Consider the following 27,129-nt stretch of genomic DNA (forward strand, 5'->3'; position numbering starts at 1 on the left):
CATACTTCAAGATCATTTCGAACTCAGGCTACTTAATTGCAGTGCATACAGCGTCAAGTGATTTTGATTGACAGGTCAACACACGTGCACTTCGTGTGATACTTTTTAAGCTGAAAAATATACAGGATGTGACCATGACTGACTATGAAATCAGAAAACATTTAATAAAGAATGGGTGTGACCGATATAGAACTAATTTTTGGTCTATGTAAATGGATAGGAGGATCGGGATTAAGAGGGAATCTCTCTCTCCCTCTCTCTCTCTCTCTCTTTCTCTCTCAGACGTAAATTGAACATTTCATAATGACAAATCTACCATTATAGAATATGAAATTCTGTATACATTTAAATGGTAATTATATTCACATGTTCCAGATTTAAATCTAAAACGAATATATAATTCAAATGCCTAGCTGCACGAACGTCTCCAAATATTAATCAAGACGGGGGGGGGGGGGGGGGGGAGGCTTCAAAGGAATTAGATAGTTTTATGTTTTATGAATTATAAGGAAAAGTACGGACGTCAGTTGCATGTACATAATTATATATCATTGCATAAAATTGTGTTCATTCAGGTATACTTATCCCACATATCAAGAGACCTGTGCAATTTTTTTATCATGGTTTTTTTTTTTTTTCAAAAGAAACATATAGCGTACCATTATTTCAAACAGAATCGCGTTTTCACATATTTTTTTTTTTAACTCTGAGTATTTCACAAGAATCCAAGAATCGTCTTTTCACATCTTTTATAATTCCTTGGGTATATAGAGTATAGATCATGTGTCATAAATAATTTAACTTTTTATCAAATATACATGTAATAACAAATCTAATCTATAGATTGATTTTCTTTCTTTTAAGTGGCAGATATCAATTTATTTACAAAGGCTTTCAAACAGTACTGTATTACAATTTTCTATCGCTCAATTCCTTTTTGAGTGTATGTAATATTTTTTAATATCGAAAATAAAACTCGGAAATCGGGATAATTTCGCATTCAAATCATAGAGAATAATAAATCGTCTACATTATAGAAGGCTTATAACTATCGTATTCTGAACTTACTATACGAGATAGATAAAATTGCATGCCTGTCCATCACTATTAATGTATATTCGGTGCTTATAATATATTTACTTGAATTAGGTACGTAGCATATATATTAATTTTTTTTAGATATATTCATGTGTAAATCAATTAACTGTCAATACAGACTTACACTACACTGGCAACTTTAAACTATACATGCACTGGAAGCGGTAACCAACGTACTCTTACATTTAGAAGAGTGCATATGGAACGTCTAAATATTTTTGATATGGAGAGTGTATATGTCTCTGACGTCATCGATACCATTTCCGCCTTTATCTCGAAAGTTCTATTCTCACTTACAAGTCAGAGTTATCTTTCTTTGCCCATTGTATACACACTAGGTAAATGGGGAAAATGACGGTACCTAAAATCTAGAAAATGCGCAATCCAAATTTAAAACAAATTATATATTTAGTATTTGAAGAATAACTTCTGTTATACATAATAATATCTTGAAAAAATATTAAAAAACAAAAAAGTTGAAAATTGACCAAACACAAGTTCACTTCCGGTTTGGACAGGAAGTACCGGAAACACACGAAAGCAACTTCGAAACAAAGAGAATGTCATGATCTAATACTCCTGTAAATTTCACATCTTTACCTCAAACCGTTTCCGAGAAAAATTCCGGACAAAAGTCCATTTAAAAATTTGAAATTCGGCCGTAACTTCGGACCGGAAGTGAATTTTTCAAAAAACGGAATTTTATATAAACTTCATATGTCAGCTTACTATCATGTGAAAAATCGTGAAAATCTATCCAACCATCTCTGAGTAATCGAGCTCACAAAATTTGGGAGGAATAATAATAATAATAATAACTAGACTCTTGTTGCCATGGCAACAAAAAAGTCTTCCGTTCTTCTAAATCTGTAAGAATTTGCTTTTTTCTGTGTAAAAAACATACATATCATATTTACTGTGAAAGAAAAAAATAACTGGAAAAAAGTCCTTTCAGTACTTAAGGTACTTTGATTTTCATTATCAATCTTGTATAATACATTTGGCACCTATAAGAGATATACGTATATCATTAGCAATTTAAAAAAAAAATGTTTGCAATCATTTCTAAGACAAACAAACAGACGAACGAACACCGTACTATCATAAACTTCACTGTGTGTATGTTTTGGCATAATTGTGATGGTGTTATAAAAAAATATAATGAATTAATTTAGTATCACATTAAACGTAAAGTCACTGAGTTTCGTAAAAAATAATATCAAGATTTGACAACATACCTATAAGACAAATTATTCAATTACAGTAATTCTTCAGCAATCGATTGATTGATTGATTGATTATACGTATGTTGTTTAACGTCTCTCTCCAGAATTTTTCACTCACATGGAGACGCCACCACTCGCCGGTGGAGACTGTAAATTTTTGTCCTATACTTTGGCATTTATCGCAATTGAGCAGTGGGGAATCTTTTTTATGCCAGCATCTTCTGCGACAAGGGACCTCGATTTATACGATCTCATCCAAAGGACCGGTCTCCACGTCCCACAGTCGAAGTTCATAATACCGAGATATTTTATTTTTTATTTTATTCTATTTTTTTCACAAGTTTGTTGCAGCAGATTTACTTAAAGATCATACTTCAAGATCATTTCGAACTCAGGCTACTTAATTGCAGTGCATACAGCGTCAAGTGATTTTGATTGACAGGTCAACACACGTGCACTTCGTGTGATACTTTTTAAGCTGAAAAATATACAGGATGTGACCATGACTGACTATAAAATCAGAAAACATCTAATAAAGAATGGGTGTGACCGATAAAGAACTAATTTTTGGTCTGGATCGGGATTAAGAGGGAATCTCTCCTCTCTCTCTCTCTCTCTCTCTCTCTCTCTCTCTCTCTCTCTCAGACATGTAAATTGAACATTTCATAATTATAAAATATGAAATTCTGTATACATGTAAATGGTAATGTTATTCACATGTTCCAGATTTAAATCTAAAACGAATATATAATTCAAATTCAAGTCGGGGGGGGGGGGGGGGCTTCAAAGGAAAAGTACGGACGTCAGTTGCATGTACACGTATGATTATATATCATTGCATAAAATTGTGTTCATTCAGATATACTTATCTCACATATCAACAGACTTGTACAATTTTTTTATCATGTTTTTTTTTCAAAAGAAACATATAGCGTACCATTATTTCACACACTCTTTAACTCTTTGAGTATTTCACAAGAATCCAAGAGTCGCCTTTTCACATCTTTTATAATTCCTTGGGTATATAGAGTATAGATCATGTGTCATAAATAATTCAACCTTTTATCAAATATATATGTAATAACCAAATCTAATCTATAGATTGATTTTCTTTCTTTTCAGGCAGATATCAATTTATTTATAAAGGCTTTAAAACAGTACTGTATTACAATTTTCTATCGCTTAATTCCTTTTTGAATGTATGTAATATTTTTTAATATCGAAAGTAAAACTCGGAAATCGGGATAATTTCGCATTCAGATCATAGAGAATAATAAATCGTCTGCATTATAGAAGGCTTATAACTATCGTATTCTGAACTTAATATACGAAATAGATAAAACTGCATGCCTGTCCATCACTATAAATGTATATTCAGTGCTTATAATATATTTACTTGAATTAGCTACCTAGCATATATATATTAATTTTTTTTTAGATATATTCATGTGTAAATTAACTAACTGTCAATACAGACTTACACTACACTGGCAACTTCAAACTTTACATGCACTGGAAGCGGTAACCAACGTCCTCTTAAATTTTGAAGAGTAAATATAGAACGTCTAAAAATTTTGATATGGAGAGTGTATATGTCTCTAACGTCATCGATACTATTTCCGCCTTTATCTCGAAAGTTCTATTCTCACTTACAAGTCAGAGTTATCTTTCTTTGCCCATTGTCTACACACTAGGTAAATAGGGAAAATGAGGGTACCGAAAATCTGCAAAAAGTGGAATCTGATTTCAAAACAAATTATATATTTAGTATTTGTAGAATAACCTCTGTTATACATAATAATATCTTGAAAAAATATTAAAAAACAAAAAAGTTGAAAATTGACCAAACACAAAGTTCACTTCCGGTTCGGACAGGAAGTACCGGAAACACACGAAAACAACTTCGAAACAAAGAGAATGTCATGATCTAATACCCCTGTAAATTTCACATCTTTACCTCAAACCGTTTCCGAGAAAAATTCCGGACAAAAGTCCATTTAAAAATTGGAAATTCGGCCGTAACTTCGGACCGGAAGTGAATTTTTCAAAAAACGGAATTTTATATAAACTTCATATATCAGCCTACTATCATGTGAAAAATTGTGAAAATCTATCCAACCATCTCTGAGTAATCGCGCTCACAAAATTTGGGAGGAATAATAATAATAATAATAAAAAGAAACAATACAATCACTATAAGTCTTCCGTTGTGAACGGAAGACTTAACTAGACTCTTGTTGCCATGGCAACAAAAAAGTCTTCCGTTCTTCTAAATCTGTAAGAATTTGCTTTTTTTCTGTGTAAAAAACATACATATCATATTTACTGTGGAAGAAAAAAATAACTGGAAAAAAGTCCTTTCAGTACTTAAGGTACTTTGATTTTCATTATCAATCTTGTATAATACATTTGGCACCTATAAGAGATAAACGTATATCATTAGCAATTTAAAAAAAAAAATTGTTTGCAATCATTTCTAAGACAAACAAACAGACGAACGAACACCGTACTATCATAAACTTCATTGTGTGTATATTTTGGCATAATTGTGATGGTGTTATAAAAAAGTTAGTATCACACTAAACGTAAAGTCACTGAGTTTTGTAAAGTTATAATATCAAGATTTCACAGCATACCTATAAGACAGATTATTCAATTACAGTAATTCTTCAGCAATCGATTGATTGATTGATTGATTATACGTATGTTGTTTAACGTCCCTCTCCAGAATTTTTCACTCACATGGAGATGCCACCACTCGCCGGTGGAGACTGCAAATTTTTGTCCTATACTTATCGCAATTGAGCAGTGGGGAATCTTTTTTATGCCAGCACCTTCTGCGAAAAGGGACCTCGATTTATACGATCTCATCCAAAGGACCGGTCTCCACGTCCCACAATCGAAGTTCATAATACCGAGATATTTTATTTTTTATTTTATTCTATTTTTTCACAAGTTTGTTGCATCAGATTCACTTAAAGATCATACTTCAAGATCATTTCGAACTCAGGCTACTTAATTGCAGTGCATACGGCGTCAAGGGATTTTGATTGACAGGTCAACACACCTGCACTTCGTGTGATACTTTTTAAGCTGAAAAATATACAGGATGTGACCATGACTGACTATGAAATCAGAAAACATTTAATAAAGAATGGGTGTGACCGATATAGAACTAATTTTTGGTCTATGTAAATGGATAGGAGGATCGGGATTAAAAGGGAATCTCTCTCTCCCTCTCTCTCTCTCTTCTCTTTCTCTCTCTCAGACGAAAATTGAACATTTCATAATGACAAATCTACCATTATAGAATATGAAATTCTGTATACATGTAAATGGTAATTATATTCACATGTTCCAGATTTAAATCTAAAACGAATATATAATTCAAATGCCTAGCTGCACGAACGTCTCCAAATATTAATCAAGACGGGGGGGGGGGGGGGCTTCAAAGGAATTAGATAGTTTTATGTTTTATGAATTATAAGGAAAAGTACGGACGTCAGTTGCATGTACATAATTATATACTGTGTTCATTCAGGTATACTTATCCCACATATCAAGAGACCTGTGCAATTTTTTTTATCATGGTTTTTTTTTTTCAAAAGAAACATATACCGTACTATTATTTCACACAGAATCGCGTTTTCACATATTTTTTTTTTTTAACTCTTTGAGTATTTCACAAGAATCCAAGAATCGTCTTTTCACATCTTTTATAATTCCTTGGGTATATATAGAGTATAAATCATGTGTCATAAATAATTTAACCTTTTTATCAAATATACATGTAATAACCAAATCTAATCTATAGATTGATTTTCTTTCTTTTAAGTGGCAGATATCAATTTATTTATAAAGGCTTTAAAACAGTACTGTATTACAATTTTCTATCGCTCAATTCCTTTTTGAGTGTATGTAATATTTTTTAATATTGAAAATAAAACTCGGAAATCGGGATAATTTCGCATTCAAATCATAGAGAATAATAAATCGTCTACATTATAGAAGGCTTATAACTATCGTATTCTGAACTTACTATACGAGATAGATAAAATTGCATGCCTGTCCATCACTATAAATGTATATTCAGTGCTTATAATATATTTACTTGAATTAGCTACCTAGCATATATATTAATTTTTTTTTACATATATTCATGTGTAAATCAATTAACTGTCAATACAGACTTATACACTGGCAACTTTAAACTATACATGCACTGGAAGCGGTAACCAACGTACTCTTACATTTAGAAGAGTGCATATGGAACGTCTAAATATTTTTGATATGGAGAGTGTATATGTCTCTGACGTCATCGATACTATTTCCGCCTTTATCTCGAAAGTTCCATTCTCACTTACAAGTCAGAGTTATCTTTCTTTGCCCATTGTATACACACTAGGTAAATGGGGAAAATGACGGTACCGAAAATCTACAAAATGTGGAATCTGATTTCAAAACAAATTATATATTTAGTATTTGTAGAATAACCTCTGTTATACATAATAATATCTTGAAAAAATATTAAAAAACAAAAAAGTTGAAAATTGACCAAACACAAGTTCACTTCCGGTTCGGACAGGAAGTACCGGAAACACGCGAAAACAACTTCGAAACAAAGAGAATGTCATGATCTAATACTCCTGTAAATTTCACATCTTTACCTCAAACCGTTTCCGAGAAAAATTCCGGACAAAAGTCCATTTAAAAATTGGAAATTCGGCCGTAACTTCGGACCGGAAGTGAATTTTTCAAAAAACGGAATTTTATATAAACTTCATATATCAGCCTACTATCATGTGAAAAATTGTGAAAATCTATCCAACCATCTCTGAGTAATCACGCTCACAAAATTTGGGAGGAATAATAATAATAATAATAATAATAACTAGACTCTTGTTGCCATGGCAACAAAAAAGTCTTCCGTTCTTCTAAATCTGTAAGAATTTGCTTTTTTTCTGTGTAAACAACATACATATCATATTTACTGTGAAAGAAAAAAATAACTGGAAAAAAGTCCTTTCAGTACTTAAGGTACTTTGATTTTCATTATCAATCTTGTATAATACATTTGGCACCTATAAGAGATAAACGTATATCATTAGCAATTTAAAAAAAAATTGTTTGCAATCATTTCTGAGACAAACAAACAGACGAACGAACACCGTACTATCATAAACTTCATTGTGTGTATATTTTGGCATAATTGTGATGGTGTTATAAAAAAATATAATGAATTAAGTTAGTATCACACTAAACGGAAGGTCACTGAGTTTTGTAAAGTTATAATATCAAGATTTGACAGCATACCTATAAGACAGATTATTCAATTACAGTAATTCTTCAGCAATCGATTGATTGATTATACGTATGTTGTTTAACGTCCCTCTCCAGAATTTTTCACTCACATGGAGACGCCACCACTCGCCGGTGGAGACTGCAAATTTTTGTCCTATACTTCGGCACTTATCGCAATTGAGCAGTGGGGAATCTTTTTTATGCCAGCACCTTCTGCGACAAGGGACCTCGATTTATACGATCTCATCCAAAGGACCGGTCTCCACGTCCCACAATTGAAGTTCATAATACCGAGATATTTTATTTTTTATTTTATTCTATTTTTTCACAAGTTTGTTGCATCAGATTTACTTAAAGATCATACTTCAAGATCATTTCGAACTCAGGCTACTTAATTGTAGTGCATACAGCGTCAAGTGATTTTGATTGACAGGTCAACACACGTGCACTTCGTGTGATACTTTTTAAGCTGAAAAATATACAGGATGTGACCATGACTGACTATGAAATCAGAAAACATTTAATAAAGAATGGGTGCGATATAGAACTAATTTTTGGTCTATGGATAAATGGATAGGAGGATCGGGATTAAGAGGGAATCTCTCTCTCCCTCTCTCTCTCTCTCTCTTTCTCTCTCTCTCAGACGCGTAAACATTTCATAATGACAAATCTACCATTATAGAATATGAAATTCTGTATAGATGTAAATGGTAATTATATTCACATGTTCCAGATTTAAATCTAAAACGAATATATAATTCAAATGCCTAGCTGCACGAACGCCTCCAAATATTAATCAAGACGGGGAGGGGGGGGGGGAGGAGGCTTCAAAGGAATTAGATAGTTTTATGTTTTATGAATTATAAGGAAAAATACGGACGTCAGTTGCATGTACATAATTATATATCATTGCATAAAATTGTGTTCATTCAGGTATACTTATCCCACATATCAAGAGACCTGTGCAATTTTTTTTATCATGGTTTTTTTTTTCAAAAGAAACATATAGCGTACCATTATTTCACACAGAATCGCGTTTTCACATATATTTTTTAACTCTTTTCAGTATTTCACAAGAATCCAAGAATCGTCTTTTTACATCTTTTATAATTCCTTGGGTATATAGAGTATAGATCATGTGTCATAAATAATTCAACTATTTATCAAATATACATGTAATAACCAAATCTAATCTATAGATTGATTTTCTTTCTTTTAAGTGGCAGATATCAGTTTATTTATAAAGGCTTTAAAACAGTACTGTATTGCAATTTTCTATCGCTCAATTCCTTTTTGAGTGTATGTAATATTTTTTAATATCGAAAATAAAACTCGGGAATCGGGATAATTTCGCATTCAAATCATAGAGAATAATAAATCGTCTACATTATAGAAGGCTTATAACTATCGTATTCTGAACTTACTGTACGAGATAGATAAAATTGCATGCCTGTCCATCACTATAAATGTATATTCAGTGCTTATAATATATTTACTTGAATTAGGTACCTAGTATATATATTAATTTTTTTTTAGATATATTCATCTGTAAATCAATTAACTGTCAATACAGACTTACACTACACTGGCAACTTTAAACTATACATGCACTGGAAGCGGTAACCAACGTACTCTTACATTTAGAAGAGTGCATATATATGGAACGTCTAAATATTTTTGATATGGAGAGTGTATATGTCTCTGACGTCATCGATACTATTTCCGCCTTTATCTCGAAAGTTCTATTCTCACTTACAAGTCAGAGTTATCTTTCTTTGCCCATTGTATACACACTAGGTAAATGGGGAAAATGACAGTACCTAAAATCTAGAAAATGCACAATCCAATTTTAAAACAAATTATATATTTAGTATTTGTAGAATAACCTCTGTTATACATAATAATATCTTGAAAAAATATTAAAAAACAAAAAAGTTGAAAATTGACCAAACACAAGTTCACTTCCGGTTCGGACAGGAAGTACCGGAAACACACGAAAACAACTTCGAAACAAAGAGAATGTCATAATCTAATACTCCTGTAAATTTCGCATCTTTACCTCAAACCGTTTCCGAGAAAAATTCCGGACAAAAGTCCATTTAAAAATTGGAAATTCGGCCGTAACTTCGGACCGGAAGTGAATTTTACAAAAAACGGAATTTTATATAAACTTCATATATCAGCCTACTATCATGTGAAAAATTGTGAAAATCTATCCAACCATCTCTGAGTAATCGAGCTCACAAAATTTGGGAGGAATAATAATAATAATAATAATAATAATAACTAGACTCTTGTTGCCATGGCAACAAAAAAGTCTTCCGTTCTTCTAAATCTGTAAGAATTTGCATTTTTTCTGTGTAAAAAACATACATATCATATTTACTGTGAAAGAAAAAAATAACTGGAAAAAAGTCCTTTCAGTACTTAAGGTACTTTGATTTTCATTATCAATCTTGTATAAAACATTTGGCACCTATAAAAGATATAGGTATATCATTAGCAATTTAAAAAAAAATTGTTTGCAATCATTTCTAAGACAAACAAACAGACGAATGAACACCATACTATCATAAACTTCGCTGTGTGTATGTTCTGGCATAATTGTGATGGTGTTATAAAAAAATATAATGAATTAAGTTAGTATCACATTAAACGTAAAGTCACTGAGTTTTGTAAAGTTATAATATCAAGATTTGACAGCATACCTATAAGACAGATTATTCAATTACAGTAATTCTTCAGCAAACGATTGATTGATTGATTGAATATACGTATGTTGTTTAACGTCCCTCTCCAGAATTTTTCACTCACATGGAGACGCCACCACTCGCCGGTGGAGACTGCAAATTTTTTGTCCTATACTCTGGCACTTATCGCAATTGAGCAGTGGGGAATCTTTTTTATGCCAGCACCTTCTGCGACAAGGGACCTCGATTTATACGATCTCATCCAAAGGACCGGTCTCCACGTCCCACAATCGAAGTTCATAATACCGAGATATTTTATTTTTTATTTTATTCTATTTTTTCACAAGTTTGTTCCATCAGATTTACTTAAAGATCATACTTCAAGATCATTTCGAACTCAGGCTACTTAATTGCAGTGCATACAGCGTCAAGTGATTTTGATTGACAGGACAACACACGTGCACTTTATGTGATACTTTTTGAGCTGAAAAATATACAGGATGTGACCATGACTGACTATGAAATCAGAAAACATCTAATAAAGAATGGGTGTGACCGATATAGAACAAATTTTTGGTCTATGTAAATGGATAGGAGGATCGAGATTAAGAGGGAATCTCTCCCCCCTTCTCTCTCTCTCTCTCTCAGTCGTAAACTGAACATTTCATAATGATAAATCTACCATTATAGAATATGAAATTCTGTATACATGTAAATGGGAATTATATTCACATGTTCCAGATTTAAATCTAAAACGAATATATAATTCAAATGCCTAGCTGCACGAACGTCTCCAAATATTAATCAAGACGGGGGGGGGGGCTTCAAAGGAATTAGATAGTTTTATGTTTTATGAATTATAAGGAAAAGTACGGATGTCAGTTGCATGTACATAATTATATATCATTGCATAAAATTGTGTTCATTCAGGTTTACTTATCCCACATATCAACAGACCTGTGCAATTTTTTTTTCATGTTTTTTTTTTTTTTCAAAAGAAACATATAGCGTGCCATTATTTCACACAGAATCGCGTTTTCACATATTTTTTTTAAACTCTTTGAGTGTTTCACAAGAATCCAATATAGAGTATAAATCATATGTCATAAATAATTTAACTTTTTATCAAATATACATGTAATAACCAAATCTAATCTATAGATTGATTTTCTTTCTTTTAAGTGGCAGATATCAATTTATTTATAAAGGCTTTAAAACAGTACTGTATTACAATTTTCTATCGCTCAATTCCTTTTTGAGTGTATGTAATATTTTTTAATATCGAAAATAAAACTCGGAAATCGGGATAATTTCGCATTCAAATCATAGAGAATAATAAATCGTCTGCATTATAGAAGGCTTATAACTATCGTATTCTGAACTTACTATACGAGATAGATAAAATTGCATGCCTGTCCATCAATATAAATGTATATTCAGTGCTTATAATATATTTAATTGAATTAGCTACCTAGCATATATATTAAATTTTTTTTTTAGATATATTCATGTGTAAATCAATTAACTGTCAATACAGACTTACACTACACTGGCAACTTTAAACTATACATGCACTGGAAGCGGTAACCAACGTACTCTTACATTTAGAAGAGTGAATATGGAACGTCTAAATATTTTGATATGGAGAGTGTATATGTCTCTGACGTCATTGATACTATTTCCGCCTTTATCTCGAAAGTTCTATTCTCACTTACAAGTCAGAGTTATCTTTCTTTGCCCATTGTTTACACACTAGGTATATAGGGAAAATGAGGGTACCGAAAATCTGCAAAATGTGGAATCTGATTTCAAAACAAATTATATATTTAGTATTTGTAGAATAACCTCTGTTATACATAATAATATCTTGAAAAAATATTAAAAAACAAAAAAGTTGAAAATTGACCAAACACAAGTTCACTTCCGGTTCGGACAGGAAGTACCGGACACACACGAAAACAACTTCGAAACAAAGAGAATGTCATGATCTAATACTCCTGTAAATTTCACATCTTTACCTCAAACCGTTTCCGAGAAAAATTCCGGACAAAAGTCCATTTAAAAATTGGAAATTCGGCCGTAACTTCGGACCGGAAGTGAATTTTTCAAAAAACGGAATTTTATATAAACTTCATATATCAGCCTACTATCATGTGAAAAATTGTGAAAATCTATCCAACCATCTCTGAGTAATCGCGCTCACAAAATTTGGGAGGAATAATAATAATAATAATAATAATAATAATAAAAAGAAACAATACAATCACTATAAGTCTTCCGTTGTGAACGGAAGACTTAATAAAAAGAAACAATACAATCACTATAAGTCTTCCGTTGTGAACGGAAGACTTAAAAAGAAACAATACAATCACTATAAGTCTTCCGTTGTGAACGGAAGACTTAAAAAGAAACAATACAATCACTATAAGTCTTCCGTTGTGAACGGAAGACTTAATAAAAAGAAACAATACAATCACTATAGGTCTTCCGTTGTGAACGGAAGACCTAACTAGAACCTTGTTGCCATGGCAACAAGAAGGTCTTCCGTCCCTTCTTTGTCATAAGAGAAGTTGCTTTCTCACTAAACAATATTTGTTATGTTTTACATTCCCTTTGACACCTTCACACATAAAATATGATTAAACGTTTATATTGTGAAAATTTATTTTTAGTAACCAATAAGCAGAATTATGTCTCTTTGTGTAGTGTACATGTTTGCCAAGTTTTACTGAAATCAGACCAATAATGTAGGAGGAGTAGCGTTTGAAAGTATTTCACAGAAATTTCTATTTTTAGTAACCATGGCAACACCGTTCATGAAAATCGAAAACCGATAAATAGAATTATGTTTCTTAGTGTACTCTACTTGTGTGCCAAGTTATACCAAAATCAGAGTAAAACTGTAGGAGTAGTGTTTTGGAAGTATATCACAGAAATTTCTATTTTCGTCACCATGACAACACCGTTCATCGAAATCAAAAACCGATAGACAGAATTATGTATCTTAGTGTAGTCTACTTTGTGCCAAGTTATATTTAAATCAGACAAAACTGTAGGAGGAGTAGCATTTTGAAAAATCGTTCAGAGACAGACAGACGGACGGACGACGGACACCTTACTATCGCATATGCTCTTCTGTCTCTGACCAGTAGAGCTAAAAACAACATCATTTTAAAAGGGGGGACCTATGTCCAAAAAGTCTTTGTGTGAAATTTTTACAAGTTTATATTCTCACACTAAATTGTAATATACACTGTATATATAATAATATGATTAAATGAGATTTTTTTTTAATTTAAGGACTATCTACACTGATTTGTTTTATTCTACCCTGATTTCATGAATTTGCAACCCCCTTCCCGAGTCAGCACCACTCACACATAAGAAACTGATTGACAATTCACTGATGTATTTCGTGAAAGCATATTTTTTCACATAATGTTCGAGTAGTTTTATTTTGTAAATACACTGTTTATCATTAATTGACAATACCTCTTACGCTTAGCCGCTTTGAGCTCTTAATTATGATGGATCTTGCTCTAAACTAAATGTCATTAAGTTCTTTTTCTCATTTGAAATTGCTTTATGTATTTCTATTAATGATCATCATGAGAAAACAACAAATTCTACAAAAAACAAGTTGGCAAGTCTTCAATTTGTGATACAATTGCATATGTACCTAGATACATATACATGTGTACCTCATTTATATATATCACAACTGCATGTACATGTATGCACATTAATTAGTGCAAATGTCAACTGCAAACACTTTATGAAGGACTAAAAAGACACGCCGTTAATGTGACGTCAAACACCGCTGCTCTGATGTCGAAGGACATAGCCCCCCCCCCTTTAAGAAAAAAAATTATATTTTGGGCCCCCGAAAAGTGAGTAAACACTCGGACATCCTGGGGATTGAATCCTGGTCGCCTGCGTGAAAATTCAACACACTTACCATTACGCTATCGAAGACCATCGCTTCAAATTGAAAAATGATAAATATTTAGAGTCTGGGTTAATCAATTTTTTAATAAATTACATAATTAGCATTCTGGTAAGCCTCTCTGTTAAACCTGTAAATATCATAGAAAAATAATGAAAAACAAAAAAGTTCAAAAAATTGCCTTTTTTAAATCACTTCCTGTGACGACCGGAAGTGGCGACGACACACGAAATGTTTCGATCACACATCTAGAAACCACATTCTATCATACCTGAAAGTTTCAGACTCCTACCTTTAACAGTTTCTGAGAACATTCACGGACTAGATTTTTAGTGGAAAAAGTGAAAAATCGTAATAATTCCTGACCGGAAGTAATTTTTTCCAAACTTTTTCAATATTTCAAAATGGCATGAGATAACACATCATTCCTGAAAATTTGGCTGAAAATGATTGAGTAGTTCTTGAGATATCGCGATTTGAAAAGGTCAGAAAAATAAAAATGAAAAATAATAATAATAATAAGAAGAAGAAACAGTAGAATCACTATAAGGTCTTCCGTGAAGACGGAAGACCTTAATAACTAGATACTTATTGCCTAGGCAATAACAGGTCTTCTGTTTTCTTGACTTCTTTGAAAAACAAACAGAATCTTCTCAATAAGATTACTCTAAATAATTAACAAAAGTTATCTCAAGGCTTCCAAAGATATGTAAATACAAGTAAAAACAAACGGAATTACTTTCCTGTTTTCTTTATGTACTTCGTCGTGAACGAAAGTGCTCCAAATGAATAAAATGTTCATTCTACACCTAAATTATTCACAACTGATCAAGTTTCCATGAAAAACTACTCATGTTTGAGACAACTTCCGGGTTTTCGGTTGGCACTTCCGGTGAAAATAATTTGCATGGTTATGGTCTACCTAACATTCGCATTAGCCTAACATTTCTGTAAAAAGAAGAAAAAACTTTAAAAATTCACTTTTTTCATCGCTTCCTGTCACTACCGGAAGTGACGGCAACGTACGATTTTTACATGATGTAGATAAACTGAGGACTGACTATTAGTTCTGAAAGTTTTAGACTTCAGTTATGTACCGTTTTTGAGCAATTAGGTGAACAAAATCTCAATTTGAGGACAGAAAAACACGCGACCGGAAGTGCATTTTTCTAAGATGGTTGACTTCACACTAGACAATTGCAGTCTCAATAACATATGTAAAAATCATTTCAAAAACTTTATCAATAAGCGATATTTTTGGGAAAGTTAAAGATCCCAATTACATAGTTTCTCTCTTATAACCGGAAGTTGTCGTTTTTTGTTTCCAGTGAGACCAACACATATAGAAACTGTGAAAGAGATTCAATTATATCATGCAAGTTTTATTTCAAAAGAGAAAAGTTGAAATTTCTGATTTCTTTGATCACTTCCTGTAACGACCGGAAGTGACGGCTGACGCTATTAACCCAAAGAGTTTTGCCTACTCATTAAGTTCTATTACTCATATAAGTTTGGTGTCTTAATCTCTTACCGTTTTTGAGATCTCAGTTTGACAATTTCTTATTTTGCGGACAGTAAAACACGCGACCGGAAGTGAATTTTACCAAGATATTTGACGTTACTCTAGACATTTGCAGTCTAAATAACATATCTAAAAATCATTTCAAATACTTCATCTATAAGCGATATTTATTGGAAAGTAAAATACTCAAATTATGTAGTTTTTCGCTTATAACCGGAAGTTGACGTTTCTGTTTCCGGTGGGACCAACATATTTCGAAACTGCGAAACAGATGCAATAAAGTGATGCAAAATTTGATTAAAATAAGAAAAGTTGAAATTTTCGATTTCTTTGATCACTTCCTGTGACGACCGGAAGTGACGGCTGACGGATTTAAACATGTTCCACAAACGTACTTGTCATGGTCTATAATCCCTGAAAGTTTGCTGTCTTAATCTTTTACCGTTTCTGAGAAAACGTCCGGACATGATCTCTTTTGAAAAAACGGAAATCGGACATATCTGACGACCGGAAGTGAATTTTGCAAAATCCTTCAAAATGTTTTGAGTTTTTTCAATTTTACATAATCCCTGAAAGTTTCAAGAAAATCCATTGAGTCATCTCTGAGAAATCGCTTGGACAAAAAATGGGAAAATAATAATAATAATAATAATAACTAGATACTTATTGCCTAGGCAATAACAGGTCTTCCGTTTTCTTGACTTCTTTGAAAAACAAACAGAATCTTCTCAATAAGATTACTCTAAATAATTAACAAAAGTTATCTCAAGGCTTCCAAAGATATGTAAATACAAGTAAAAACAAACGGAATTACTTTCCTGTTTTCTTTATGTACTTCGTCGTGAACGAAAGTGCTCCAAATGAATAAAATGTTCATTCTACACCTAAATTATTCACAACTGATCATCCTTAAAAGTTTCCATGAAAAACTACTCATGTTTGAGACAACTTCCGGGTTTTCGGTTGGCACTTCCGGTGAAAATAATTTGCATGGTTATGGTCTACCTAACATTTGCATTAGCCAAACATTTCTGTAAAAAGAAGAAAAAACTTTAAAAATTCACTTTTTCATCGCTTCCTGTCACTACCGGAAGTGACGGCAACGTACGATTTTTACATGATGTAGATAAACTGAGGACTGACTATTAGTTCTGAAAGTTTTAGACTTCAGCAATGTACTGTTTCTGTGCAATTTGGTGAACAAAATCTCAATTTGAGGACAGAAAAACACGCGACCGGAAGTGCATTTTCATAAGATGGTTATCGTCACACTAGGTAATTGCAGTTTCAATAAAATATATGAAAACCATTTCAAAGACTTTATATATAAGCAATATTTTTGGGAAAGTTAAAAATCCCAATTACATAGTTTTCTCTTATAACCGGAAGTTGTCGTTTTTTGTTTCCAGTGAGACCAACACATATAGAAACTGTGAAAGAGATTCAATTATATGATGCAAGTTTTATTTCAAAAGATAAAAGATAAAATTTTTGATTTCTTTGATCACTTCCTGTGACGACCGGAAGTGACGGCTGACGCTCTTAACCCAAAGGGTTTTGCCTACTCATTAAGTTCTATTACTCATATAAGTTTGATGTCTTAATCTCTTACCGTTTTTGAGATCTCACTTTGACAAGTTCTTATTTTGCGGACAGTAAAACACGCGACCGGAAGTGAATTTTACCAAGATATTTGACGTTACTCTAGACATTAGCAGTCTAAATAACATATCTAAAAATCATTTCAAATACTTCATCTATAAGCGATATTTATGGGAAAGTAAAATACTCAAATTATGTAGTTTTTCGCTTATAACCGGAAGTTGACGTTTCTGTTTCCGGTGGGACCAACATATTTTGAAACTGCGAAACAGATGCAATAATGTCATGCAAGATTTAATTAAAATAAGAAAAGTTGAAATTTTCGATTTTTTTGATCACTTCCTGTGACGACCGGAAGTGACGGCTGACGGATTTAAAGATATTCCACAAACCTACTTGTCATGGTCTATAATCCCTCAAAGTTTGGTGTCTTAATCTTTTACCGTTACTGAGAAAACGTCCGGACATGAACTCTTTTGAAAAAACGGAAATCGGACATATCTGACGACCGGAAGTGAATTTTGCAAAATCCTCAAAAAAGTTTTTAGTTTATTTAATTCTACATAAACCCTGAAAGTTTCAAGAAAATCCATCGAGCCATCTCTGAGAAATCGCTTGGACAAAAAATGGGAAAAAAATAATAATAATAATAATAATAAACAGTACAATCACTATAAGGTCTTCCGACTGAAACGGAAGACCTTAATAAACAGTACAATCACTTTAAGGTCTTCCGACTGAAACGGAAGACCTTAATAATAATAGAAAACAGACGGAAAACAATAAGGTCTTCCGAAGGAAGTCGGAAGACCTTAATAAAAAGGGACGGGTGTGCGTGAGAAAACGTTAACACTGTTCCCTAATGAAAATGTATTAATGGACTGTAGCCCGATTCATTGATATTGTGAGCATGCTGAATTTTTTGAAAATAGCTTAGTTGTAAGCTTAAAAGATCGGGTTCGGATTTTAACATTTCTGACTGAATATCCTGAAATAAATATGAAACATTTAAATAAGCATTTCATTGGGTTAAATTAAATATGTGTAGCACAAACACCCAACATGCATTTTTAGAAGGGAAACACGACAATGAAAGCGAGAACTGTTTTTAATATACCGAAAATCGCTATTTCTGGAAACTGATTAATTCTAAATAAAAATCAAATAAATTCCAAATGTAAAAGAAAGAGAGAATGCTTGGTATTAAAATGTCGTATCATATCAGGAAAATCGAATGCTACTAACGACATCTGAAGAAATAGCCGATAAAAGGTTTAGATCATTTCTTCGTTCACCTGCACTTTAATTTCAAACACAACAGAACTTGTAGTTCTTGCCGTGAAACTTCATGACTTCTATAAACTTATAAGACTCACCGTAAAACTCTCAAGAAAGTTTCTCTGAGGTCTATACTACATATGTACCAAATATGTTGTCGATCCGAGGTCTGGTTTGAATTTTACAGAAATATTCTACGTTGTTGTTGATGTGATTTTTTTTTTAAGAAGGGGGGGGGGGGAATGAATTATTTATTTTATGCCTCTTTTAAACTAAGAATTGTAACTACTTTCACATCTTTAAGCCTGATTGTGACCTTTGGGTCAAGATCAAAGGTCAAGGTCATTTCCAAAAAAAACCCCAAAAAAAACCGAAACAAAACAAAACAAGGAAATCTTTACTTTCTATGTTTTTACCTGATACTGGAGCTGGATGCATGTCCTTACTTTTCATTTGACCCAATGTCAAGGCCAAAGGTCAAAGTTCAAGGTCATTTGGTGAATTGCTATATTTTACACATATATAAGGAATTTCTTATGTTTTTAAATGACTTTGACCTTGACGTATATTTCAAGGTCAAAGTCAAACATGCCGATGCAGTTGGTCCCATGTCTCTAGGATACACCGTTTTAAAAAAAGTTCATTAAATGTAAGCAGCATAAACTTTCAGGGGTAGTAACTCATACAAGGGACCAAAGAATGCTTTTGCAATGATAGAATGAAGAGAGTATTAAATGAGTCGAAGACTGCTGCTGAAGGCTTGGAATCTCTACGTTTTACGGTTTCGGAGGAGTAGCGATAACAAGGTTTTATTGCAAAAGGGTTGACAACTTTTGAATGGGTCAAGCTTTGGGGACAAGAATGAAATCCTTAAAATAGTTTTAGAAGAACATATTATAGATGCAAAGATATTTAGTATATGTCGAAAGGTTTTCTACAGAATCTCTGACAAAAAAACTTTTAAAAATCAGCAAAAACTACCATACATGTTTTTAAAGAGAGAGAAGTCATTAGCAACTGAAAAAAAGAGAAAAACAAAGAAAAAAAATTAACTACCTCCAGCAGGATTCGAACCCCAGACAGTGGGACAAAGTTTGGATCGGTCATATCTTTGCAATAAATGCACGCATCAAAATATTGAATACATATTTAGAATTCTTGTAAAACACTCTATAAACCTTGTAAATCCTAAAGAAAAATATTGAAAAACAAAAAAGTTGAAAAATTGAACTTTTTGAATTCACTTCCGTTTGCGACCGGAAGTGCCGACGACGAAAAATAAAGGTCGTTCCCCATATTGGAATTTGATGTTCTATTTATTCATTGAGTTTCAATTTCATATCTTTAGCCGTTGTCGAGAAAAATTCTGGACAAAATGCCATTTAAAAAATACAAATTTCCCCAAAAATCGCGAACAGAAGTGAATTTTGAAAAAATGAAAAACACGTCTGGAGATATTTACATGATGCATCTTCCGCGAAAAAATCTCTGAAATCTGCTCACTCACAGCTGAGATATCGCCATAACTATGAAAAAAAGAATAATAATAATAATAATAATAGAAAACAGACGGAAAACAATAAGGTCTTCCAAAGGAAGTCGGAAGACCTTAATAATAAGAAACAGAGTAAAAACAATATGTTCCCAAACTTCGTTTGGGGAACATAATTAAGGTTTTTCTTTAATTTAAGTCATATCTTTTCTGGTTCTTGGTTCATGAAAGGATGATGACCCTAGGCTATTTTCACTATTTTTTATAATTTTATCTTGAGAATTGATTTTAGTCCTTCACCTGAACACCTTGAAGAACCTTTTATCCAATGATATTTTGTGCCAAACTTGGTAGAAACTGGTCCTGTGGTTCTGTGTTTACGTTGAACCCAAATTAAGAAAAATTAACAGACAGCAAAAGACAAATGCCATACAAAAGGATGTTGACAAATTCTGATCAGAAAAGCTCACTTGAGCCTTTGCCTCAGATGTCTCAGAGGAAGTTTTCAGTGCTAATGACCTTAAAAATAGAGAATCCAATAGTTTTCTCCTGATCTCCTGTAGCTGTCCGGCTAGTTTTCTGTAGCAAGTGAAACATTGGCTCATCGTCATCCTCTGTGATATCAAAACGAAACTGAAAATAAATCACAGATACATGAAATAAAAATCATAAAATAATACACTACAATATTCAATCTTTGTACTCCAAACTATCAATTTTTTTCACCTTAATATACATCTGTGGTTTAAGCAAGTTTAAGATCTTTGTTGTCAAATGAGATTTCTTTAGGAGATGACCATTCTAATTGGTTGTAATGATACATTAAAACAAAATTGCAGTACCTGTGGATTCTTGGTGAATGTTTCCTTATGATTAATGCAGCCCCCAGCTCTCCCTGGAGTTTTCCACGCCCCATGGGCTAGTCCCTCATGCCAGGTTTTACTTAGTGAAAACATAGAGGTATTGACAACTCGACAAATGGCTGTCTGTACAAAGTACTTGCAATAGTCATCAAATGTCATCCTGGTATACAAAGAAACAAAAATCGTATGGGTCACAGTAAGAAATCAAATATACATGCAGTGCTAAAATGAGCTTAAATTTAATTCTTTTGAGGAGAACAGTTTCAAGAACTGACAATGAATTAAATTTTTTAATCAAAAAAATTCAACCAGGCTTATAAGTGATGAAATTGCAGAAATGTAAGAAATTGGAATTATAATCTAAACTGTAGTGATTTGGTAAAAAATTACAATTTGATGTTAAGAATATTAAAATGTTATGCCAGATATACATTTACAAGATACAGGCAACACCAGGCAGGTTAGTTTCTAACATAGACAGAGAACTTTTTTTTCTAAAAAAAAAAGCTTTGTTAATTAACAAAAGTAACTAGAAAACTGACCAGTCAGCAAGGGCCCCGCGAGGGGTAGAAATATAAGGGTGCAGCTAAAAGAATGAGAATTTTAAATGATTACAAAAATTTAAAATATATGAAGAAGAATATGCAATAACAACTGTATTTATAAAATTTCAAGATAATTCCTAAATATCCAACAACCTGTAAAGAGTATCCCTGTATTTACATAAGGCAGTAAAAAACAACACATCTATAATAACTCAATTAAATGTATATTTAAACAAGAATACAGCATGTGTTTTCAAATATCACCCAGGCTTGACCTTAACTTCAAAACAAACATCAGTTGCAGACAAAGGTTAATTTATCTTAAAGTGACAACTAAAGATAAGCCTGGAAAATCTTCTGCCCCAGACACGATAATTAATTGTACTGCTCTCTTATCCTTTTCTTCCAAGTTTACAATCAGAACTCTTTCAGTAATGATAGAATGAGATTATTATTGGACTACCCATTATAATTAATAGATTTCTTGAATTTAAAAAAAAATGAATAAATAAATAAAATAAATAAATAAAAACAAAAAAATTAAAAAAAAAAAAACATATCATTATGTTTATCTTGTTTTTAGAATTCAATAAAATCATAACTCATTGTATATTTTACCAAAATAAAGTATGAACATTATTTAAATCCACATTTCAGAGAATGTAAACATCATTCAGAATTGACCTTAACTTCAAAACAAACTTCATTTGCAGACACAGGTGTTAATTAATCTCAATTTGACAGAAACAGATAATGCTTTGGATTTTCTTCAAGAGGAAAGTTAATTAATCCCATGGGACTAGTTGCAGCTTTCATGGTTTACATTAGGAACATTCTCAGCAGTTATCTCTCTTTGCCCTGGCATTCATTCTAATGTAAAGTTAAGGAATCTACCCCACCACCCCAGCTCCAAATTGGATGACATAGAGAACCAAACTTAGCATCAAAATATGTCTTACTGCCTCTTCAACCAACATACCAAATTTGAACTTAATTGGTCAACTACAAAAAAAGTTATTAGAAAAAAACAGAAAATTTGTGGATGGAAGAATGACAGACGGACAGACAGACAGACAGACAGATAGACAGAGTGATTACTATAGGGCACCCGCAAATCCTTGCGGGGCCCTAATTACCAAAATTCTCCATCCTCTTCAAAAGTAAGGCCAATTTTATCTCTGTCATCTTTTGAAATCTTCTGCCATTCAGGTGACCTACAAGAAAAACAAAAAAAAATTTTTTCTTATACTAGCTGATCTTCATTATAGATTCCGGGAAAGCAAGAATACCAAAAGATGCAAGTCTACATTTTGTCCCATTGCACCTTCATTTACTTTACTTTTTTCCTATATCATTAACAACCTTTTTCAGCACTGCAAATTGTTTTGTCTTTCTTCCAAAGTTTATAAAGGCCACAAGTGGAAAAGTAAGCAAAAGACAAACAGATGTAAAGATAAACTGTTTTTTAAGCTTTTCAATAAACATGTGTTCTTCAAAATACCCAATTACAATGTTTCTGATATTGAGAATATAATACATATACATTGTACATTCAGTATACCAGATGACAAATTATTTCAATAGTAACAGATCCACACCCTGTCACTCACCCATCACTGAAAGCCCCATTCCATTCTCCTTGTCCCCAAGGATTCCGCAGACGAATCATGGCAATTTTCTCTGTCTTGAAAAAGCTGAAGAGTCCAGAACCCTCCAGAGGAACATTTTTGACAGCTGTGACCCCATAGGCATGACCTTTGACCAGACCAGTTTCTGTTGCAGCCTCCATTTCTTCTGAGGACTCTGCCTACAATAAAAGAGATAAAAATGTATAAATGATTGTAAATTTCTTATTGTCTGCTTCCTAAAATTTTATTATTTAGCCATGTTGAATAATTGATCTGTAATACATTTTTGACCTTTCACATCCGCAAACAATTAATGCCTTTTAAATTAGCTCAGACTCAGTTATGTTGGCGAGATAATGCTATCTTTGAATTCTCCCCATTTTAAATTTGTCCACTTGCAACAAGGGTGAAACAGGCGAAAAGAAAAGAAGGGCAAAAAAAAATTCCCTGTATACAGTAATATCTTTAGTTTCTATTTCATTATCATGTGTACAAGGAACCATATATGGATACATATCTTGATCAACTTACGAAACAACTCCACTTCAGAGAGATAAATATTGAGAATAAGAATTGATATCAAGTTGTACTTTTTTAATTCAAAGGAATAGATACTGTAGATACATTCTGTATGCAGTTATTTTAACTTACAGGAATTTATAGTGTGGATAAATTCTTAATACATTTAATTAAACTTACAGGAATTGATGCTGCCATTAATGCTTTTCTGCCTGCTTCCTTCTGCATCCGGGCAAACAGCGTGGCTCTCTCTTGTGCGTCATTAGCTAAGTTCATTTTAACCATGTCCAGAGTGACCGACACTCCTCCCGTAAAATCCTCCAAAGCCTCATTTAACTCCCCCCCATCCAGGGCCTCATAGCATCCAAATAACCTGATCAAGATGAATTTAAGGAATTAAATTACAACTGTGTGTCATGTTTATAGCAAACATAATCTATAATAGTATTGTGTTTTAGAATTCAAAATATATTTAGTATATTGTGGAGAGGACGTATATAGGCAATGCCTGCTGTCCAATCTTTTTTATGTGTAAATCATAATAAAATATTGTTTAAAACGGACAATCAAAATTTCATTAGTTGGTGGGGACATAATTTGGTGAGTAACTTGTATACAGAAGATTCGATGAACCAATATGTTGACAAAGTTATGCATATGGAAAACTTGTGAGTTAACCTAGGGTGACCCATGAAATCAACAAACATTAGTCCCCCACAAGCAATGATGATTCCACAGTTCATGTATATACATGTTTATTTTTTTGACATCACAAAAATTATTCAAATGAATATTCATTGGAAATAAACTTTCAATCAATTTTGTAGAAATATAGGTCTGTTGATAAATATATATATTTTCAATGAATTTAAATTTCTAAGTGACAATAACCTTATTGGTTATGGAGAAAATTTGAATTTATCAACAGAGCCCACAGACCTTAATGCGTTCATTTTGCGAGCCAAATTCTCTGACATACTTATTCATCTTTCAAGTGTGTACCATTACATTAACCATTGTGAAGGGAGACTGAGTTAAAAATTCTAAGAGCCAGCTTACAAATTGTGCAAAAATTGCATATCTTGTCAAATTCATTGTTCTCTTTCATGAAGGGAAACAATGAAAACTATTGCAGCTTTGCTAGGATTCTATTTCCAAGAGATGGTCCTTCGGATGAGACCGTATAAACCGAGGTCCCATGTCGCAGTAGGTGTTGGCACGAAAAAGACCCCTCACTGCTCAATGGCCGTAAGTGCCGAGTATAGGACAAAATTTGCAGCTCTCCACCGGCAAGTGGTGGCGTCTCCATATGAAAGAAAAATTCTCGAGAGGGACGTTAAACAACAAACAAACAAACAAACAAAACAAAATTTCCAAGAGAAATAATCAGTCTAGTTAATTTGAGTGTCTGCTTTGGTAACTGAAGTTAAAGTTACATAAGTCGAAATCATGTGTTTCCCTTTAAGATGATTGTAACATAAAACAAAAGATTTATGTGAAATATGAATAAAGCGAAGTTTTGACAACTCAACTGCATTGTACAGCAAGAAAAGAAATGCAAAATGTAAGTGCTGGAAAAACAAAGGTTGTACCTATCACTAAGTTGTTATCGTCAATTTCAACAATGTCAACGTCACTTGTCTTTTATTTTTAGCGTGAAACTTGTAAACAACATTGAATTGGAGCAAGCAAAAGTGAGGAATAATTTCTGATCATCTTTATTGAAGATTGTATCAAAATCCTCGGTCATCTGACATTTATATCTATGGAATTGACACCATGGTAAATTCCTCGACTTTTCTTCGATGCGTACAATAAAGAGGAAGGAGCGAAGCAATATTTTTGTGTTGGGGCAAACTAAAATCATTTTTACTTTTTATTTTTCTCCATAAAAGTAGATTTTTTAGGTTCTGAAACCTATAATTTTCCAAAACCTAATATCTTCAAGAATTGAAAAAAATTTGCATGTGTTAAGCAAAAATTCTACTTTGGTCAATTTTCCCCTTTTTCCGTCACGCAGGGTTCGACACGTTAGTCCATTAGTCTCAGACTAATACATTTTCATTCGGACTAATAAAATCTGTGACTTGTTAGTCCGAGCGGACAAATAAAAATTTCTGGAAAACAATATGAATAAATTACCGATGTCTGATTCTCGACAACTTTTACTAGAAAACCCCACATTTATTTTTAGGTTTCTAGCTTTTGGCGGGCAATTCCGAGTCAATTCAGAGCTTTATTTTTCGATTGATCGATATGAAGTAAAAGATTATAGCGATCATGATTTAGTATGACACTTTAAAGAAAGATATTGGACGTTTTGAATGTAATGTAAAAAAAAAAAAAAAAAAAACGAGATCGGTTGATCGATTTGAATGAATCTGTGGAACAATATATTTCACGTAAATGCTTTGTTTATTTCAAAAAAAGTATAAAACGTATATTAATTGTCACGTTAAATTAATGTCTACAAACAATTTTTTTGACGGACTCATAAAATCGCGTGCGGACTAGTAAAAGTAAAGAAGCACTAGTCCGGCCGAACTAAAGCCTTAAAAAGTTAGTGTCGAACCCTGTCACGGTGTCTCTTTAATTAACGTACTAGTATAATTCACGAATCTCGCAAACAGATTAACATAAAGAATTCAATATATACACATAGTTAAATCAAATTTCTTTGCTTTCATTGTGCACAATTTTTCAAATTAAATATCAAATAAAAATTCATCTAACATGTTTAACAAGTTACTTTGCATAAGCTTTCTCCAGTAAAGCACTCCAGAACTCATTTTTGGTTTGAGAGTGAATATAGATGAGTTCATCATTGATAGTGGGCAGGAAGTCGTCAATGACAACATCAGTCCACTTCCCATATCGCCAGAACCGAAAATGGAAGATTCCCTGGTAGTTGTCTGGCTTATTCTCATCCCATTCTTGCTCCTCAGCATCTGGTATCACCTGTAAGTAAGACACTGTAAGTGTATTTTATTTGGCATGTGTGCCATTTGGCGGAAATTGATTTTTCAACAAGTTTGCTTAGATTTGATTCAGTGCTTTCTGAATGCTTTATATGAATATATATACTCAAGACATTTTGTGGAAACATTTTCCATGAAAGGCACTAAATAGAATACACAGCCAAATGTAATGTTTTGCAGTAAGTTAATAAACTGAAATGATTGTTTAGAATAAAACCCTATCTTTGTGCTATATGTATGCCCCCCTTCCACCCCTATATTCATCTACTTATGCATTGACAACCTCATCTGTCTAAGCCAACTACTCTTTTTTCAATATCAATTTAAATATAAAATGAAAAGGTTATGTAAAATTGATATAGCATTTAGTTTTCTAAATTAATTTTTAATGAAGATTCTGCACATTCACTGTAACAAGATAGGATTTTAAAAAAATTGAAA

The 27,129-nt window shown here is 32.6% G+C and overlaps 1 protein-coding gene across 1 annotated transcript in view; it reads right to left on the reverse strand.

Moving 5' to 3' along the window:
• The window catches only part of LOC133201189 (calpain-5-like), a 48,682-nt gene that overhangs the window by 17,090 nt on the left and 4,463 nt on the right, over positions 1–27,129 (reverse strand). The window contains exons 4-9 of the mRNA XM_061336978.1: positions 26,460–26,668; positions 23,891–24,083; positions 23,174–23,370; positions 22,700–22,777; positions 20,998–21,178; positions 20,675–20,788 (exon numbers count right to left, since the gene is read on the reverse strand). Coding sequence (XP_061192962.1) covers positions 20,675–20,788; positions 20,998–21,178; positions 22,700–22,777; positions 23,174–23,370; positions 23,891–24,083; positions 26,460–26,668 — 972 coding nt within the window. The remainder of the gene's footprint in view (positions 1–20,674; positions 20,789–20,997; positions 21,179–22,699; positions 22,778–23,173; positions 23,371–23,890; positions 24,084–26,459; positions 26,669–27,129) is intronic.

This window comes from Saccostrea echinata, unplaced genomic scaffold, assembly GCF_033153115.1.
Source record: "Saccostrea echinata isolate AGI-Se365-2 ecotype Australia unplaced genomic scaffold, CSIRO_AGI_Sech_v1 ptg000042l, whole genome shotgun sequence".
NCBI lineage: Eukaryota > Metazoa > Mollusca > Bivalvia > Ostreida > Ostreidae > Saccostrea > Saccostrea echinata.